This window comes from Phyllobates terribilis, unplaced genomic scaffold (assembly GCF_046119375.1).
Source record: "Phyllobates terribilis strain yellow unplaced genomic scaffold, ASM4611937v1 Scaffold_11__3_contigs__length_659146591, whole genome shotgun sequence".
NCBI classification, from domain to species: domain Eukaryota; kingdom Metazoa; phylum Chordata; class Amphibia; order Anura; family Dendrobatidae; genus Phyllobates; species Phyllobates terribilis.
The window spans coordinates 534,629,896-534,651,535 of NW_027362771.1; the positions used below are offsets into that span (position 1 = coordinate 534,629,896).

Consider the following 21,640-nt stretch of genomic DNA (forward strand, 5'->3'; position numbering starts at 1 on the left):
AAGCAGGATTGATTCACCCCAATGCTTATCGGTTGGCGAGATGTTCTTTTCCTGAAATTCTGTGCCCTTTTTTTCTGAATACATACTTTTGATCATTGTGGCCAAAGAGTTCTATTTTAACCTCATCAGTCCACAGGACTTGTTTCCATAACGCATCAGGCTTGTTTAGATGTTCTTGTGCATACTTCTGAAGCTGAATTTTATGGTGAGGATGCAGGAGAGGTTTTCTTCTGATGACTCTTCCATGAAGGCCATAGAAAGCCAGTAGAACAATGTACCACAGCTCCAGAGTCTGCTAAATCTTTCTGAAGGTCTTTTGCAGCCAAGCGGGGGTTCTGATTTGCTTCTCTAGCAATCCTACGAGCAGCTCTCACTGAAATTTTGCTTGGTCTTCCAGACCTTATCTTGACCTCCACTGTTCGGCTGTGTGCCCACTACCCGCAATTACGCCACGGAAACGCTTAAAAAACGCTTGGTAGAAGGTCTGCCATGTTCCCCAATGATAATCCGCATGTGCTGTGCACATGCTGCGGAAATTTCCGCTGCGGATTATCATTGTGGAAAAATCCGCAGCACTACCAATAATTTTGCGGAATTGCGGCGCTTTAGCCGCCATTGACATGCATTGGAACGCATAACATCCGCATGAATACACGTGCACATGTGTATATTATGCGATTCAATGTGTGGATGGTACCCAGGTCTGGAGAAGAGGAAACTCTCCTCCAGACCTGGGTACCATAGTAACTGTAGTTAAAAAAGAATTAAAATGAAAAAAAACCTTTAATTACCTTTCTGGCACCCTCCGGTCTCCTCTGAGCGGCGCTGCTGTCTCCTTGGTTTCCGGCGTGGTCTGCAAGGACCTTCCATGACGTCATTTAGTCATGTGACGGTCACACGACCGCGGTCAAGTGACGGTCGCGTGACCATCACATGACTAAATGACGTCATGGACGGTCCTTTTTAGAGCACTGGGAGCCGCCGAATTAGTGAATCCTGCTTTGAGCAGGGGGTTGGACCAGATGACCCAAGAGGTCCCTTCCAACTCTACCATTCTATGATTCTATGATTCTATGATACCGGACGCATCGTTGAGGAGACCGGGGGCCATCAAAAGGTGAGTATAATGTTTTTTTCTAATTTTTTTTACTATTGATGCTGCATTTGGAGCATTGTAACTTGGTCACACTATATAAATCCATGCCGTTTGCATGGATTTATATAGTGTGACCAAGTTGTCAAGCACTTTCCAAGTGATGCTAAAATCGCTTGGAAAAGCACTTTACAATCCGCATGCGAAATAGCATGTTCAAAACGCTTCACAAACGCAAAAGAACGCATGTACAATCCGCATGTACAATCCGCATGCGTTTTTTCTGCCAGGGAGATGCAGAAACGCTCAGGAAAAATCCGGAGCATTTCTGCATCGTGGGCACATAGCCTTCCTGGTAACTGCCATTTCTTAATTACATTTCGTACTGAGGAAAGGGCAACTTGAGAACGCTTTACTATCCTCTTATAGCCTTCTCCTGCTTTGTAGGCCTCCACCTTTTTCATTTTCAGAGTGCTAGGCAGATGCTTAGAAGATCCCATGGCTGCTGTTTTTGGCACAAGGTTAGAGGAGGCTGGGTTTTATAAAGCTGGGTAATTTGCATCACCTGGCCTTTCCTAACGATAATAGTGAACAAGCCATAACCCTAACAGGCTAAGTAAGGTCTGAAACCTTGGTTAAAGTTATCTGAGCACACAAATCTCCAAGGGTGCCCAAACTTTTGCATCGGCCCATTTTCCTTTTTGTAATTTTTAAAATGTAAAAGATGAAATATCAATTTTTTTTGTCTAAAATACAAAGGAAATGTGTCATCTTTAGCTTTAGGCCTTTTAGAGATCATTTCATCTTCAACTTGCTTAACTGTTCACAATAACAGTCATTTTGACCAGGGATGCCCAAACTTTTACATGCCACTGTACATATATAATGTATATACTACTCACTTGTTCAGCTTTGCTGTGACTGGCAGAGGGATAAGAGTCAGGAAAGTGTTGCCTCTGGAATGGACACTCCAGTCCATCGAGTGGGTGCTGGATATAGGCTTCTGTCCGCATCTGCTTCCGGCTCAGACCACCACTGCCCTGAGAGTCTATGCTGAGTCTGCAGCTGTCCTGATCGCCTGGGAAAACCAACAAGCAGTTAATGCCGACTATAATTCACCCTGTATATCAGTAATAAACTCTTGTATATTGTAACATTTACTTTGTTTGGGGAATATTAAATATATATATACTTTTCTGACCTATTATTGCATTGACGCCTGTTTTTTGTCTAGTTTTTTCGTGTTTTTCGCCTGTCATTTGTGCCTAATTCTTCATTAAATTGGAGCCCTTTTTGAAGCCTGTTTTTTTTTTTTGCTCGTCATTGTGGACAGAGTCTGAGGTTTCCTAAATCTTTTCGTCTAATTCATCAATTGACATTTTTTTAAAAAGTTGGAAAATTTTGTGCAAATGTACTGAAGTCACCCATGTAGTGCTTTTATATGAAATATTATTAATAATTTTTTCTTATTATTAAAAATTGCACCAGATATTTTTGTGCAACTTTTGCGTCGTTTTACAAAAAATGAAACTTTTTTTTCTTCTAAATAGTCCCAAAACGGGTAAGAGACAAAAATGACGACGATTTTTTACTTTGTGCAAAATTTATGACCCGTGTGCACCATTTTGAGGCTTTTAACCCAATAGACAGCATACACCATACCATAAAAGAGAATTAAAGTGAATTAAAAAAAAAAAGCAAATGATGAATTGGGGCCAAGAAGTTGCTGTAATGGTAAAAATACTTTTTAAAGCTATTTCCCTCTTTATAATTGTTTATTATTCCATTGCATCTCAAATAAAAATAGGAAGCAATTTTGCAAACAGTCTTGATTATGATTAAAAAAAATTGTGTATACAGCTCCCATGCAAACCTATGTGTGCCTTTTGCCACAATGTAAATTGATATTCTGTTTTTAAAGGGAACCTTTCATTTGATTCATGCTACCCAAACCATGTCCAGCATGAAATGGCACGATTGCAGCCAGATATGTTTTGCTCTGAAACTGTCTGGCGTTTCAGAGAAAATATAATTAGAAGATCTGGCTTCTCCCAGCGCCGCTCCAGGTGATTGACAGATATATTTCTTATGTTTACTTAGTGAGAGACCTGATGATAACCTGAAAGATGCTGGGAGAAGAAGTCGTCTCCGGTTATGGTCCCTGGCCAGATCTTCTAACCAGGCTTGGCTGGCCCATCGGGAAACAGGAAAATCCCCCGGTGGGCCTCCCAAATGATCAATGCTTGGTACAGTACACTTAATGCATTATTTACAGATAAAAGCAGCATCTCATCATTCATTTAATAAATTATCCAGTTTATTATATAGAAGTTTAGGCAGGTTTATGAAGAATGAGGGTCAACTAATATTGCATGCAACTGAACATCTTTGTTACTGGGAGGCCCCTGGCGCTCCAGTCCAACACTGCTCCTAACTATATTTTGTCTGAAACGCAGAAGCGTTTCAGAGAGAACTATACCTGGCTGCAATAGTACTGACTCAATAGTACTGACTTAGGCAGCTTGAATCAAGTGCCAAGTTCCCTTTACTATATGGTAGTGATGATCGCGCACAGTCTTGTGGAATACACATTATCCTGGACATGGCAGGGAATTATACTCACTGTCATCTAGTTTTCGTTTACCATCTGTAGATGGCTGAGAGATTCCTAACAGACCATTGATGGAGTAAGTAGATCCAAGAGAGTCCGAGTGTGGAGACTCGGGAGGTGTCACTGCTGAGCTTGGAACTAGGAGAGAAATACTTAAGATTATCCATCAATTTGGCTCCTCATTATTATCGGATATTAACCAATTATACTTACTAAGACCAATATTTGGAATGTTTTCTAATCAGCTTGAGGATAAAGTGTTTTATTGCTTAAAGGGAATCCGTCAGCAGGTTTTACTATATAATCTGATAGTAACATAATGTAGAGGCAGAGACCCTGATTCCATGGATGTGTCACTTGCTCTGCAGCTTGCTGTAGTCTCAATACAATCAGTGTTTTATCAGCTTTATCAGCAGTGTTTTATTACTCTTTGAAACCTTCCACTCCCTCCTGAGCCCTAAAGTACAGACTCCCGTCACCAACCTAAGTGCTGATGATCTGGCCACTTATTTCCTACAAAACATCAATCATATCCATCAAGACATTTTTGAACAATCCCCTCAGAGCCTGGATCCCCTTCAATCCAGCACCTCAAGTTCACTTTCCATCTTTGAGCCTGTCACAGAAGAAGGAGTGACCAGACTCCTCACTTCTTATCCTCCAACAACTGGCAACATTGACCCTATTTCCTCACATCTCCTTCAGTCCCTCTCCTCAGCTGTCACTACCCACCTAACTAAAATATTTAACGTCTCTCTTTCTTCGGGTATGTTTCTCTCTTCATTTAAACATGCCATAATAACCCCTTTACTTAAAAAGCCATCCCTGGACCAGAACTGTTCTGCTAACTATGGACCTGTCTCTAATCATCCTTTCATCTCTAAACTCCACTCTCATCCAATCCGCTATCTCTCAGATAACTCTCTTCTTGTCCCTTCACAATCTGATTTCCGCTCTTCACACTCTACTCAAACTGCCCTCACAAAAGGCTCTAATGATCTACTAACAGCTAAATCTCTAAGGCTATGTTCACATACGTTGTGTTTTGCTGCGTATTTTGCAGCAGATTTTTATGCAAATTTTCAGCTGTGTCTTGCAGTACCAGCAAAGTCTATGAGAAACCAAAATTCTCTGGTCACACATGTTGCTTTTTGTTTGCCGCGTATTTTCTGCCTTGCTTGCGTATTTGGAAATTAGAGCATGTCACTTCTTTCAGCGTTTCTGCAGCAGAAAATGCACCTGCGTTTTAGCTGCGTATTTGCTGCGTTTTTCACCCATAGGAAGTAATGGGTGGTCAAAGTACGCAGCAAATATGCAGAAAAAAACGCAACAAATACGCAGCAAATACGCGCATGTTTTACGCAGCTGTTTTCCTGCCAGGGAAAAGTTAGAAACAGATTTGCAGTAGAATTGCAGCAGAAAAAAACACGTGTTTGAACATAGCCTAATGGTCACTACTCCCTGCTGATTCTCCTGGATCTCTCTGCAGCATTTGACACTGTGGATCACCAGCTCCTCCTCACTATGCTCCGCTCTATAGGCCTCAAGGACACTGTTCTCTCCTGGTTCTCCTCCTACCTCTCTGACCGCTCAGTCACTTTATCTTTTGTTGGCTCCTCTTCCTCTTACTGTCGGGGTTCCGCAGGGCTCAGTCTTAGGCCCCCTCCTCTTCTCTCTATACACTTCCCCTATTGGACAAACAATCAGCAGATTTGGGTTCCAGTATCATCTCTATGCTGACGACACCCAATTATACACTTCTTCCCCTGACATCACCCCTGCATTACTACAAAATACCAAGGATTGTCTGTCTGCTGTGTCTAGCATCATGTCCTCCCTCTATCTTAAACTGAATCTCTCCAAAACTGAACTTCTTGTGTTTCTCCCCTCTACTAACCTACCTATACCTGACTTTGCAATTTCCTTGGGTGGCGCCAGCATAACTCCCGAGCAGCAAGCTCACTGTCTTGGGGTCATATTCAACACTAACCTTTCCATTATTCCCTATATCCGATCACTCACCCTCTCTTGTCAACTGCACCTTAAAAACATCTCCAGAATCCAACCTTTTCTCACCTTTGAAGCTGCAAAAACTCTTACTGTCGCTCTTATTCACTCTTGTCTGGACTATTGCAACTCTCTTCTTATCGGTCTCCATCTTACCAAACTTTCCCCTCTCCAATCTATTCTGAATGCAGCAGCCAGGGTCGTATTTCTATCAGGCCGCTTCACCGACGCCTCTACCCTGTGCCAGTCATTGCACTGGTTGCCCATCCGCTACAGAATACAATACAAACTCATCTCTCTCACCCACAAAGCTCTCCACAGTTCTACACTGCCGTACATCTCATCCCTCATTCCTGTCTCTCGTCCTCCATGTGCCCTTCATTCTGCAACTGACCTAAGACTAACATCCCCCATAATCCGAACCTCGCACCTCCGTCTCCAAGACTTCTCTCGTGCTGCGCCAGTTTTCTGGAAAGCACTACACCAAATGATGCGACTGATATCTATCCCCCATGTCTTCAAACGTTCTTTAAAAACACATCTGTTTAGACAAGCCTATCATCTCAACTCACCAACCTAACTCTCCCCTTTTCCCTTCTAAATATTATTCTTAATCTGCCCCTGCATATTCATCTGTCTCCACATCCTCCATGCACCTAGTAGCACTTGGTAACTTCACTCAGACAGATCCTGGCTGATGACTGGATCACGCAACTTTATATGAAAACCCTTATTTATTATAATAATGGCTGGACCATACATAACAGCAAGTTCCACCTATTGGGTCTCCTCTATATCCTTATAAATTGTAAGCTTGTGAACAGTGCCCTCACTCCTCCTGTAACTATTGCACTATGTGTTACATTGTATTGTTTTTATTGTCTGTACATGACCTTAATTAATTGTAAAGTGCTGCGGCATATGTTGGCGCTATATAAATAAAAATTATTATTATTATCACTGCAGGACTAGGTGTCTCGTGGAAACCAGTCCAGCTAATCTGTGCAACCACGCCCTCATCACTGATTGGCAGCCAGCTGACAATGTACAGTGTACACAGAAAGCAGCCAATCAGTGGAGTGGGCGGGGTTATACACAGCTCAGCATTCTGCTCACTGCTACAGCAGAGAAAACAGTGATTCTATCAAAACTGCACCAAGTAGCCCAGTAAGTGACACATCGCTGAAATCAGGTTCTCTTCCCCTCATGATTACAGAGAAAAAAAACTGGCGACAGATTCCCTTTAAGTAAAGAGACCAGTTCCTTATTCCTCTCCCAGTACATTCTTGTAAAACTCTTGACTACTTTATGCCACCACTAGAGGGCGATCTATATATTGCTTCTATTGACTTATGAGAATCCATGTATAAACTGGTCCTTATAAGACTGTATAAAAATGCAGAATACTATGGGTATATTCACACCACGGTTCAAATCTATTGTGCATTTTCCACATAAAAAATCTAAGGCTGATTCTTGGATTTCCTTTGCGGATATGCAGCTAATTTGCAGTTTGTGCTGCTGTACGTCTACAATGCAATAAGGCTAATCCTTGCTTTTCCATACAGTATCTGCAGGAAAAAAAGTAACATGCTATTTATTGATGCTCATGATCTTTTTAAAAGGTGGTAGGGTTGCAGAAATCCCATTTACATGCATGGGATGCAGACTTAGTCATGGAATCCAATCCAAAATTCACATGAGCTAATCATGTGAACTTACCATGCTATTATATTATATAATACAAAGTAAGACGTAGTCCCCTCAACATGACCCTGACCACTGGACTATTCTTATATACTGAAGCAGCAAAGTTTGCCATGTGCCACAACTCATTGTGAAGTCCCAAACCGTGGCTTTACACAGGACTGCAGATAAGGTATGTCACTGAGATATCAAGTGCAAAAAAAGACAGTAAATGACAAACCCAGATTTGCTACATCTGTAAAAAAAAAACACTGCATACATCATTAAAGGAGTTGTACAACAGTAAAAAAAGAATATTCAGCCATGGACTGATTAAAAATAATAACTGGAGACATACTATCTTTCCAACGCCCTCATGGATCCAGTTTAGGAATCTCTGGAGTGGCCTGTGCTGGAACCACAGGGGCACTGGGAGGTGAGTATGACTCTGATTATTATTTACAATAAATCCATGCCTAAAAAAAATTTAATCTACGGTTTGACAACGCCTTTAAGAAAATAGACACCACCATTATAAAATTCTTTTACATCCTTTAAAGAAGATCTGTCACTTGCCATAAGCATAAAGTGGTGTAAATGCCGCTGTTTTCCAGAATCTGGTACTGTTTTTCATTTGTTCCTGCGTCTTTGTTCCTGAGATACAGCCCCTCTTTTCTGTATATAAATCTATTTTTTAGCTAAGTGGGTGTGGTCATCAGCTATACCATGTGGGTGTATTCTTGATGACTACTACACCCAGTTGGAAAAAAAAAAAAAAGACTAGATTTATATACTGGGAAGAGGGGTCATATCTCAGGAAGGGAGAGGCGCAGGAACAAAAAAATAAACAGCCCTGGATTCAGGAGAACAGCAGCATTTACTCCATTTTATATTTATGTCAAGTGACAGTCCCTCTTTAAACCATAAGACACTACAACTCCCAGCATCAACCATATAGAATGTTTTCTTTTTAGAAATACTAATAATGAGAGTTAGTGTAAGTATGGATGGTGCGTTATCTGTTATGAAGACTGGATTCTTGCCTCCCTCCTTCCTTTATATTAATGTGTCTCTATTGTTTTCATCCCGGCCTCTTTGTTAGAAGGTGGTAAATCACTTGTATAAAAATATCCAAGTGGACAGTTCATGACATAATCAGATGATTGGCTCGGGCCTTTGGCTGAACTTTTTTGAGTTTTGGTGATTACATTATGTTTTATGAAGGTATTTATTAAAGTTATGGTTTGATAATTAGCTTTTCATTAAAGGTGGCGGTGGACAGAGTCGGACTGGTCCATCGGGGGAGCGGGTGAATCCCCCGGTGGGCCCCTGTGAAGGAGTGCTAATGAGCTGTACTAATATAGTTGATTGAAAATTTACCGAGAAAGGAATCAACTAATCATTTATTGTGCAATCTATTTTGTTTAAGATTACATAGAAGGAAAAGTAAATTTGTGTACTAGGATCAGGTTATTTGAGGTGGAATAAGATTCTACAGGTGAACAACTGGCTACGTCGATGGTGCCGTCAACAAGGATTTGGATTTCTGGATCACGGAATGAATTACCTATACGATGGACTACTTGCTAGAGATGGGGTGCACCTTACGAAGACTGGAAAACATGTATTTGGAAGTCGCCTTGCTACACTCATCAGGAGAGCTTTAAACTAGAACAATGTGGGAAGGGAAGCAAAAGGCCAGAAAAGCCATACAGCTGACAAATACTATTGAGATCTCTGCTACTGGAAGTGGAAAAGAAGAACAAAGACAAAAAAATCTAAATAATAAAAATATGGGAGGAAGAGAAACCAATCACAAACTAAAATGTTTTTATACAAATGCACAAAGCATGGGCAACAAACAAGGAGAATTGGAACTACTAATGCAGGAAAAGGAATATGATGTCATTGGAATCACTGAAACTTGGTGGGACGATACACATGATTGGAATAAAAGGCTAAAAGGATACAACTTATTTGCAAGAAACAGACTTGATAAACGAGGAGGAGGTGTTGCATTGTATGTTAGAAAAGCGTATATCTGCACAGAGATTGAAGCTTCAGAGACTGGGAGTTCTGTGGAAACTGTTTGGGTAAGAATACAAGGAGAGAACAACGGAAAGGACACCATTGTAGGCATTTACTACAGGCCACCTGGGCAAGCTGAAGATATGGATGAACTCTTTATGTATCAAATGACCAAGTTCTCCAAAAAATATGACGTAGTGGTCATGGGAGATTTAAACTATCCAGACATTTGTTGGGAATCTCTCTCAAGTAAAGCTAACAGGTCAAGCAAATTCTTATCCTCTCTTGCTGACAACTTTATCTTCCAAAAGGTAGGGGAGAAAACAAGGGGATCTGCTACTTTGGATCTAATCCTTATAAACAGGGAGGAAATGGTTGAGGAGGTAAAGGTGGCTGGGACCCTAGGAGGCAGCGATCATGCTATTATAGAATTTTGGATAACTAGAGGAGGAAGACATGTGAAGACTCAAACTTCAAGGTTAGATTTTAGAAAGGCAGATTTTAAGAGACTCAGAAAGAGAATAGGAGGGATCCAATAGCTGGATGTCCTTAAGGACAAAAATGTCCAGGAAGGATGGGAAATTTTTAAAAATGAGATTCTCAAAGCACAATTGTTAACAATCCCGAAAAGTAGGAAGAATGGGAAGCATTTAAGGAAACCAGGATGGATGAACACAGAACTTAAACACATGCTAAAAAGAAAGAAAGAAATGTTTATTAAATGGAAAGAGGGAGGCATATCTAAAGAAGATTATAATGCAGTCTGCAGATCCTGTAGGGCACGTATCAGGTTAGCTAAAGCTGACAATGAATTAAGGCTTGCAAGAGATGTCAAAAGCAATAAAAAAGGATTTTGGGGGTATGTCAAAAGTAAAAGAAAAGTCAAAGATGCTATAGGATTTTTACAGGATGAAAATGGAGAAATGGTAAGAGAGGATGTTGAGAAGGCCGAACTTTTTAATTCCTATTTTGCATCTGTTTTCTCTCAGAAAGAAAATGTAACATCAACTGATCTTCACTGTCCTTTTAAAGGAATAGAGGAATCCAAGTTATCAGTAAACAGAAAGATTGTGAGGGAATATTTAGCTAACATAAATGAGTTCAAGTCTCCAGGTCCAGATGAATTACACCCCAGAGTACTGAAGGAGATCGTAGAAGAAATTTTAGAACCACTCTCCATAATCTTTGAAAATTCTTGGAGAACAGGAGAAGTCCCAGAAGACTGGAGAAGAGCAAATGTTGTTCCTATCTTCAAAAAGGGGAAGAAGGTGGACCCAGGGAACTATAGGCCGGTGAGTCTGACTTCTATACCAGGAAAGATCTTTGAACAAATTATTAAACAACATGTATGTAAGTACATGGATAAGAATGAAGTGATTAACCAGAGTCAGCATGGGTTTGTAACTAACAAGTCATGTCAGACTAACTTAATTTCCTTCTATGACAGAATCACTGACTGGGTGGATCAGGGAAATGCTGTAGATATAGTATATCTTGACTTCAGCAAAGCATTTGACAAAGTATCTCACATCATCCTTATTGAAAAAATGACCAAGTATGCAATGGACCAGGCAACTGTTAGGTGGATTCATAACTGGCTTAGTGATCGGATGCAAAGGGTGGTTGTAAATGGCTTCACATCCAGCTGGATGAATGTCTCAAGTGGGGTACCACAGGGCTCTGTCCTGGGACCTATATTGTTCAACATCTTTATCAATGATTTAGATGAAGGAATTGAGGGTAAACTGATTAAATTTGCTGATGACACAAAGCTAGGAGGGATAGCTAATACTAGAGAAGAGAGAGAGAGGATTCAAAAAGACCTAAATAAACTGGAGCAGTGGGCAGCAACCAACAGAATGGTTTTTAACAGGGAAAAATGCAAAGTACTACATCTGGGCAATAAAAATGAAAAAAGCATATACAGAATGGGAGGAATAGAGCTAAGCAACAGTACATGTGAAAAAGACTTAGGTATACTAATAGATCATAGACTGAACATGAGTCAACAGTGTGATGCAGCAGCAAAAAAGGCAAATACAATTCTGGGATGTATTAACAGAAGCATACAGTCTAGATCACGTGAAGTCATTATCGGTCTTTACTCCTCTTTGGTCAGACCTCATCTGGAATACTGTGTACAGTTTTGGGCACCACATTTTAAAAAAGACATAGACAAACTGGAGCAAGTTCAGAGAAGAGCGACCAGAATGGTGACTGGTCTGCAAACCATGTCCTATGAGGAACGGTTGCAGGATTTGGGAATGTTTAGCTTGCAAAAAAGAAGACTGAGAGGAGACTTAATAGCTGTCTACAAATATGTCAAGGGCTGTCACATTGTAGAAGGATCATCTTTATTCTCATTTGCACAAGGAAAGACTAGAAGCAATGGGATGAAACTAAATGGGAGGAGACACAGATTAGATATTAGAAAAAACTTTTTGACAGTTAGGGTGATTAATGAGTGGAACAGGCTGCCACGAGAGGTGGTGAGTTCCCCTTCAATGGACGTCTTCAAACAGAGGCTGGACAGACATCTGTCTGAGATGATCTAGTGAATCCTGCTTTGAGCAGGGGGTTGGACCAGATGACCCAGGAGGTCCCTTCCAACTCTACCATTCTATGATTCTATTTTTGATGTAGCTAAACTGTGGGCCCTTAAATTCAATCTTACTGGTGGGCCCTTGCCACTGCAGTCCAACACTGACTTTGGCCAATTTCCACCACTATGAAGCACTGTTCACATGTTCTTTTTAGTTTGGGTGTGACATATAAGCCCAAGAACTCTCAATATCATTCATATATGAAAGGGTTTCTGGAGATATATGAGAGAAGGTAGCCCCTTTCAGGAATACTGCACCCTGAAATGGTTGATGCCTGTGAACAGAAGTCTAATAGCTCATAATGCACAATTCCACCTGCTTTGGAGGCGGATGTGGCCCCCTTATCTCTTGAGGCCTTTGGGGTTGCACAGGTTACACCAATATCCACCTCTGCGTGGGAATGATAGATTATATCAAACTTCACAGTCACAAAATGTTGTCGCAACTCAAAGCTGCGCCAAAATCTTGAGGCTTTTGACGTTTTTACACAATTCAGGCCAGCCATGGATGAAGCATGGACATGGCTATGGCTGCCCGTCTAATTCTTCCAATTCACTCCACTTTAGTGTCAAAAATTTTGCCAGAAATTTATGCCAGCGTCAGACTGGAATAACATTTCTGGCAGTGGTGCTCGGAGGCGCATGCCAGTTGTGAGGTGTGCCGAATTCATTAAGAGGCGCGTCTTACTCCAACAGTCCCAATCATTAAGAATGACGCGCACGATGCCAGTCTTAATGAATCGGAGCCCATGTATAGTATATATAGTCTGCAGGTAGCATTGGTCACTTACTCAGAGAGTGTCCGGGACTTAATGACTTCACGCAGCTCTCCATGGGCAGATTAAATAATTGCTGGACCTTTGTACGGATTATCCTAGAAGAGAGAATAACGTATAAACTGAGAGCCAGGACATGGGAACAGCTAGGGCAACGATTCAGTGTGCATCTAGATACTTATAGATAGCAATCACCTTTCCCTGGTCCTCCACACCTGTGGCATATACTCTGCCCATTCTTCTCAACTCTCCTGGGCCTCTGCTAGCAAGTTTCCCGAGCACTGCTCAAATCTCCAGCAAGGCAATGCTCCCCAAACAATACCTTCCCCACCACACACAGTCCTGTTCATACAAACATACCAGAGGCAGGAAAGGGGTGGATGGGGATATGGTCTGTTAAAAAGGATTTGTTTAAGCGGAAAAAAAACAAATTGAAGCTGGCAAGTATAAGGTAAAGAATTCAGAAAGCACCTTTTTTAACTTTTTTATTTATACAAATGTATGTGATTTAAGCTATAAATCTTGTTTTGCAATTGGGATTCATTAACAATTTTGCTATGTTTGCGTTGTTGGCCACATAAAGAGTTAACTAAGAATCTGTCAGTGAGCTCCTCTCAGTTGATTTAAGATTAGAAAGTTCACCTCAACTTTCAAGCGGTCATAAAACTACTGAACAGGAGCTCAGAGTTATAAATTCTCTCATCTCAACCAGCTCACTTATAGATTCTCAGTTAACTCATTCTGCAGCCAGCAATCGACAATGCAAAACAGAGGCTATAGAAGCAAAAGGGTTCAAAAGATTTAATGAAAGCCATTTTCAAAAATTATTTTTAGTCAAAAATACAAAAATAGATACATTTAAGTAAAAGGAACTAGCCTACGATGGTGTCTATATGCTTTTAAAGTGTACCTGTTATTTCATTCAACAATCTTAAAAAAATGTGCATCTATTATGCAGGCTAATCATTTTCCATAGCATTTTCCACATTCATACCTTTCACTGTGCCCTAATGCAATTGCACAGCATCTTCCATACACTAGAATTCTATGGGGACTGGCATCTGCCAGTACTATATGTGCTGGAACTTGACACTTTCCTCCACTTTCTTACAGTCATGCATTGCACCTCTACCAGGAATAATTAATGATATAACTTTTTGACATGTGCCAAAAGTCATTCTCTATTGATACCTGTTGATGGAGCTGACACTGGGCACTGTGTCATTGTCACATACACCTTCTGCCAAAAGCCGATCCCTGATCTCCCAGGCAAACATCGTCGGATTTTGTCTTTTGTAATCTCCAATCTTCTCCACCACTTTGGGGGTGGCAACTTTAGGTTTGGACCCACCGATGACTCCTGGTCTGATACTGCCAGTTTCATAGTACCTACTCCAATACAAAGTAAGATATAATTACCCAAAATCAACACCATTGATCTTCTAAGCATGGTTTGTCACTAGGCCACCAGGGCTAATGTCCTATGGCCTAGAATATCCACCATGGAAGAAGAAAAGCACATTTACAATATTGATATGCAAAGCTCCAACCTATTTTTGGGAAACCTTAATTGCTTACCTTAAGGGGGTCATAGATTGTGCTATGGACTTGCCCTTGAATACAACTCTATAGATATTTGGCCCTTATGGCCTCGCAGTGCAACAGACATAACTTCCCCATAGGGGACACATGTCACGGACTACCTCGGACTGTATACTGCCTAGACACCAGGGCTAGAATATACAGAACTGGTGACCCTGCCCAATTTTAGAGGTTAGGCAACCATGAAGCCAGAATTGTTCCTGTTGAGTAGGTAATTGGCCTTTATGGTTTTGTATAGTTAGAACATATGCTCTAGACATCATGGCCTGGTCTCTGTCTGGTGGGTCAAACTACATAAATACCGAATGTTCCAAATTTGCTGTGACTATTCCTGCAACTTTGTGGTGTCCCTGTACGAAACTAGGCTGGCTTTACACAAATTCAGCCCACAAATGGGTATTTCTGGGTGGGATTTGGGGCCATCCCAAGCAGGAATAGGGGTAGATGTAGATCACCTCTGAATTTCCAACAACAATGTTGATAACTATGAGACTGCAATATGGATGCACCCAGTGGCGTAACTTGAAGCTCATGGACCCTACAGCAGAAGCTCCGAAAAGCTCCCCAATTATTACAAGTCTTTAATAGCAATGGTCTTTATATATGGGCCCAAGGGACGTTTTGGGCCTCCTAGGCTCCAACCAAATAATAGCAATGTACAGTGCCAAAATATTCCAAATTAAATAATACTGATGTACAGTGTCCATATAATACCAACAAAACATATACCAACATAGAATGCCCAAAGAATACCAATATATGGTGCCCAAATAATACCAATTTACAGTGCCCAACTGGCAAAATACAATGCCAAAATAATACCACCAAAATAATACCAACCATATAATACCAATATACAATACCCCTGTATACGAGAGAAGAAGTCAGGTCCTGACTCCTGATCACAAGGACCATCGTGCATCGTAAAATTCAGTTTGGAAATCCAGGACAATGTATTTCTGCGTATCAATGCCCAACTTTGTGGTGGCATTTCTAACTATGTGATTGTCAACCTTTTGTCCAGTCTTTCCTCCCTACTGAACAGAAATGTGACCATAGTCTCATGTGGATTAGCAATCCTAATCTATTCTGTATGACTGTAGCTCACTGTCCTGCAGATGGCTGGTGACTGAAATAGGAATAGGAGGGCATGCGGTATATCTGTAGGAGTCGTTATGTAATTTTATGATGACGAAGAAATAAGACAGACTGGTATAAATGTTGTGAAAGTGGTTGGCATATTGTCCTCACACTAAGTCCTCCCTCAACTCCGCGTCTATGTATTACTGCATCTATGTAATTGTCTATGTACTGCGTCTATGTACTCCGTATCTATGTTTTACCCATTTGAACCACTTTAAACTGTTTCAACAGCATTAATGGATTACTGCACCAGGAAGGGGGTTTGCTGCTCGTCAACAAGGTGGGCATTATTGATGGGTGAATCCCCCCAAACCCAAAGAAGTGTTATAGATGGAGATGGATGAATTTAATACAATTATCTATTTATTTCTTAAATATGATAATAACTAAAGCAGGATATATATGGCATATAACGGCTCTGCCTTGTAACGATGGCGCCATTACTGACGGCAGCAGTTCAGTGCCCTCTGCCCTGATGAATCCACTTACTCTCACAACACATTAGTAGTCGCTAATATCTATGCCATTTACATTCACTAGAGGCTCAACTCAATATAGCAATGTGAAGGTCATCTACACAAGAGTCTCAAGCAAAAACGAAGACAACATTGCAAAATGTCCATAAGATAATGGGATATACAGATGCTGGATATCTGAAGATGTTTAAGATGTTCAGAAAGTAATGAAATGGAGCAGAACATATTGGTGTAAGGAGATCATGTAAAAGAAAAATGAAACTAATATTTTGGTGAAGAAATCCTCTTTGTGGTTCTTCTTTAATCACCATTTGAAGTTTTCTGCTGAATAGATTTTGGTGCACATGGGCCGGACTATGCACCGGATCATCTCCTCCCTGCCTGTGATTCCTCAGTCCTCCGATGCACAGGGGCCAGACTATGCACTGGGTCTTCTCCTCCCTGCCTGTGATTCTCCAGCCCCTCCCATGCACAAGGGCCGGACTATGCACCGGATCTTCTCCTCCCTGCCTGTGATTCCCCAGTCCCTCCCATGCACAGGGGCCAGACTGTGCACTGGGTCTTCTCCTCCCTGCCTGTGATTTCCCAGCCCCTCCGATGCACAAGGGCCGGACTGTACACTGGGTCTTCTCCTCTCTGCCTGTGATTCTCCAGCCCCTCCGATGCACAAGGGCCGGACTGTACACTGGGTCTTCTCTCTGCCTGTGATTCCCCAGCCCCTCCGATGCACAAGGGCCGGACTGTACACTGGGTCTTCTCCTCTCTGCCTGTGATTCCCCAGCCACTCAGATGCACAGGGGCCAGACTGTGCACTGGGTCTTCTCCTCCCTGCCTGTGATTCTCCAGCCCCTTCGATGCACAGGGGCCGGACTGTGCACTGAGTCTTCTCCTCCCTGCCTGTGATTCCCCAGTCCCTCCCATGCACAGGGGCCGGACTGTGCACTGAGTCTTCTCCTCCCTGCCTGTGATTCTCCAGCCCCTCCGATGCACAGGGGCCGGACTATGCACCGGATATTCTCCTCCCTGCCTGTGATTCCCCAGTCCCTCCCATGCACAGGGGCCGGATTATGCACTGGGTCTTCTCCTCCCTGCCTGTGATTCCCCAGTCCCTCCCATGCACAGGGGCCAGACTGTGCACTGGGTCTTCTCCTCCCTGCCTGTGATTCCCCAGCCCCTCCAATGCACAAGGGCTGGACTGTACACGGGGTCTTCTCCTCTCTGCCTGTGATTCTCCAGCCCCTCCAATGCACAAGGGCCGGACTGTACACTGGGTCTTCTCTCTGCCTGTGATTCCCCAGCCCCTCCGATGCACAAGGGCCGGACTGTACACTGCGTCTTCTCCTCTCTGCCTGTGATTCCCCAGCCGCTCAGATGCACAGGGGCCAGACTGTGCACTGAGTCTTCTCCTCCCTGCCTGTGATTCTCCAGCCCCTCCGATGCACAGGGGCCAGACTATGCACCGGATCTTCTCCTCCCTGCCTGTGATTCCCCAGTCCCTCCCATGCACAGGGGCCAGACTGTGCACTGGGTCTTCTCCTCCCTGCCTGTGATTCCCCAGTCCCTCCCATGCACAGGGGCCAGACTGTGCACTGGGTCTTCTCCTCCCTGCCTGTGATTCCCCAGCCCCTCCGATGCACAAGGGCCGGACTGTACACTGCGTCTTCTCCTCTCTGCCTGTGATTCCCCAGCCGCTCAGATGCACAGGGGCCAGACTGTGCACTGAGTCTTCTCCTCCCTGCCTGTGATTCTCCAGCCCCTCCGATGCACAGGGGCCGGACTATGCACCGGATCTTCTCCTCCCTGCCTGTGATTCCCCAGTCCCTCCCATGCACAGGGGCCAGACTGTGCACTGGGTCTTCTCCTCCCTGCCTGTGATTCCCCAGTCCCTCCCATGCACAGGGGCCAGACTGTGCACTGGGTCTTCTCCTCCCTGCCTGTGATTCCCCAGCCCCTCCGATGCACAAGGGCCGGACTGTACACTGGGTCTTCTCCTCTCTGCCTGTGATTCTCCAGCCCCTCCGATGCACAAGGGCCGGACTGTACACTGGGTCTTCTCTCTGCCTGTGATTCCCCAGCCCCTCCGATGCACAGGGGCCAGACTGTGCACTGGGTCTTCTCCTCCCTGCCTGTGATTCCCCAGCCCCTCCGATGCACAAGGGCCGGACTGTACACTGGGTCTTCTCCTCTCTGCCTGTGATTCTCCAGCCCCTCCGATGCACAAGGGCCGGACTGTACACTGGGTCTTCTCTCTGCCTGTGATTCCCCAGCCCCTCCGATGCACAGGGGCCAGACTGTGCACTGGGTCTTCTCCTCCGTGCCTGTGATTCTTCAGCCCCTTCGATGCACAGTGGCTGAACTGTGCACTAGGTCTTCTCCTCCCTGTCTGTGATTCCCCGGCCCCTCCGCTGCCTCCGGTCTGTGAATGACCTGCCTCCTTTGAAATCTCAGCAGTGACCTGTCATTCACAGGTCGGAGGCAGCAGAGGGGTCGCAGATCACAAACAGGGAGGAGAAGACCCTGTGCTCAGTCCAGCCCCTGTGCACCGAAATCTAACTAGCAAAAGAACCACAAAGCGGATTTCTTCACCAAAAGTAACAATGTAATCAGTATTACAGCACCATTATAGCCATGTATTTACTATACATTGCAAAATCTTGTTAGAAGGTTCTCTTTAAGTGTCGTCTCAAAGATTGATCTTCTAGCATCTTACCTGCCCAGGATCTTGCTCACACAACCATGACTGACCCTCAGCTGCCGGGAGATGTCACATGGACGTACTCCTTGGTGTGCTAGGTCTACAATGCGCTGCCTCACTACTTCTGGAAGTGGGCGCCCATTTACAAAAGCCCCACCTAGCTGGTTTAGTCCACCATGACCTGGAGAAAAAGATAAAAAATGTATTTTATTAGTCTAATCTTTGTGTTGAACCTAAGCCCCATTAGTTCTCATCTGCTTTGCCAAGCAGATATCTAGTCAGTAAAGTAATACGCAATATAATACAATTTTCCCTGTGACTGATAGTGAGGACATTCTATTTATTAGGTGTGACTTTCAGAGGAAGAGAAATTGGCTGTCTACTCTCCCTGTTCACTTGGGCATATAATGGCTCTATACAAATTCACGTTATATAGATCTTTAATATAGCGCCTACAGAAGTTGTAGAGTGCCAATAAGTTTACTCCATTGTGCATAGCCACAAAGACTCAACCACCTTCGCACAGACTCTATTTGGACGGTATGGAAATGATTGCCAAAATTACCGTATAATCCATTTAGTAATAATAAAATGATGATTTTTTTTCTGGAGACCAACTCTAGCTGGAGTTATAAAATGCTTATAGTAATATCAGGATTGTACAAACATTTTTACATAAATTATCAATGTATATACACCAGCCTCCCCAGGTCCAAGAAATTTATTTAATGTAGTATGCAGTTTATATTGTGAAATCTGCTGACAGATCCGCTTTAATGCTAACTCTAATATAAATTATGACTATATACAACATAGAATGTAAAATATCTTGCCTGATATATTTCATACTAACGTCTTCACAAATGTTTTTAGAAGAAGAGCAGTGTTGGAAATCCCACAATGTTTACAGGGGTTACTACAGATCTTTCTTTGGAGGAAAGGTGTAATATGGCTCACTAAAAGGTCGCGAAAAAGGTAAGTTGTAGTGATAACTGATATAAATTGGGTCCTTATTGTTTTTGGCATCACCGTGATCGCTATGGCCCAATGGTGTTGAGGGTGACTATAAAAAAAAATTCAGATCTGTTGGCCATTTTTGGTCTATATGTCCATTTTAACCAGTAGTGTAGGATCTGTTTTTCTCATACGAGCGGTTTTACCACTATTTGGGCCACCAGCAGTATTTTTGTATGGCTTTCCCACGATTGTTAAGATGTCTTTTTTTTAACTATCATTTTCTGTTGCTTTTTTTTTTCACTGTATTAAATAATGAAGAAATAAAAACTATGTCAAAACATTCCAAAAGATGTCCGGACGACCATTAACTTGTATTGTAAAGTTTAGAGAGTCTTCCGAGTGGAAAGCGCCAGAAAAATTGACATGTGACTTCTTTTAACCACTTACCGTTTTTCAAAACTGAAGACATGAACATATGAACAGCAAGTTTGTTTTTTTTTCATAGAAATTAATGTTTATTCTTTTGCGTGTTTTCAAATATTTTTTACAGGCGGCTTTCACGGCGGAATCCAGCAGAAAAAGACGTTGTGTTCACATAGCCATTGTCCAATGAGAATAAATTACAACCTATCACTTATTGATGGGGAGGGGGTCGGACTGCTGGGACCTGCACCGATTGGCAGAATGAGGAATTTTTATCCCCATCGGGCCAGTTTTATCCATGTTGGGATGGAGGGGCAGAGTGTATGCCTTACTGCCGCTCCATTCATTCTCTAGGGGGCTGCCAGAAGAAGCCGAGCGCAGTGCTCAGCAGCCCGATAGGGTGTGAATGGAGCGTGGGTAGAGCATGCATAATGTCGCTCCAATCTAATGTTCTGCATATCAGTGCGAGTCCCAGTGGATAGGCAATAACTTGTTTTCACTTGCCAATTCATTTAAAGGGGTTGTCCGGCCTTGGGGTACAAGTCTACAGCCACTCTATGTGAATCCTCACAGTGCGTGTACTGCACGTAGTAAGAACTCATCAGTGCCGGGAACGGTGGGAGCTTGACCTGAAGTATGCGATGTTTATACATGCGGTCACATACCAACTAGACGTGTATGGCCTTGCTCAATGCAAGTGTATTGGGTGAGGCCGGACACGTCTAGTCAGAAAGTGGCTGGAAGTATGTACATCACATACCCGAGGTCAAATGCCCGCCCGCTTCCGGTGCAAGCACTGGAGAATCCTCACAGTGTGCAGTGCACGCTGCGAGGATTCACAAGTCTGCAGTCACATAGAGTAATTGCAGACTGGTACCCCAGTGCCAGACAACCCCTTTAAGGGGTTGACAAGTGAAATTAAGTTATCACTTATCCACTACTACATGCACAGAACAGGGAACTTTTATCCACATTAAAATATGTTTTTAGTAATTTTCATGACCAACCTGCCACTGAAAACAATGGCAGCATTTGCCACCGATTATGTTAATAATTATCAATTACTATTATTTGTCATTACACTTTTTTCAGTATTGGATCTGCATTCTTGTTAGTATGGACAAAATGCACACCTTTCCGTTTGACAGGTGCCCATAGCAACCAATCAGATCAATGATTTCATATGCTATCCTGAAATGGTTGGTTGCTATGGGCAACTGCTTTCATCTTTACACTTCTATTATATAAGGCACGGTGGGTGGAGAGGGTGCAGATTTATGAAACTGAAAGAAAAACTGTCTGTTGCCCACAGCAACCAATCATAGTGCAGCTTTCATTTAGTTTTATGCTCTTGAAAAATAAAAGCTGCACTGTGATTGGTTGCTATGAGTAACAATCATGGAACCATGGAATCAATGGCGCTATATAAATTACTACAACTAATAATAATAACAAAGACAATTTTTCTTTTAGACAGCACTTTATAATCTTTAGGGCTCAAGGTATATGTATAGAGCCGACCTAACTGTGCTCGGCCATGT

General features: G+C 42.8%; 1 protein-coding gene across 1 annotated transcript in view; it reads right to left on the reverse strand.

Moving 5' to 3' along the window:
• PAX8 (paired box 8) overlaps positions 1-18,863 on the reverse strand; it is a 34,917-nt gene extending 16,054 nt beyond the window's left edge. The window contains exons 1-5 of the mRNA XM_073653819.1: positions 18,735-18,863; positions 13,995-14,192; positions 12,819-12,901; positions 3,717-3,842; positions 1,996-2,171 (exon numbers count right to left, since the gene is read on the reverse strand). Of these exons, the coding sequence (XP_073509920.1) occupies positions 1,996-2,171; positions 3,717-3,842; positions 12,819-12,901; positions 13,995-14,080 (471 nt within the window). The 5' untranslated portion in view covers positions 14,081-14,192; positions 18,735-18,863. The remainder of the gene's footprint in view (positions 1-1,995; positions 2,172-3,716; positions 3,843-12,818; positions 12,902-13,994; positions 14,193-18,734) is intronic.
• Between the last annotated feature and the right edge of the window lie 2,777 nt (positions 18,864-21,640).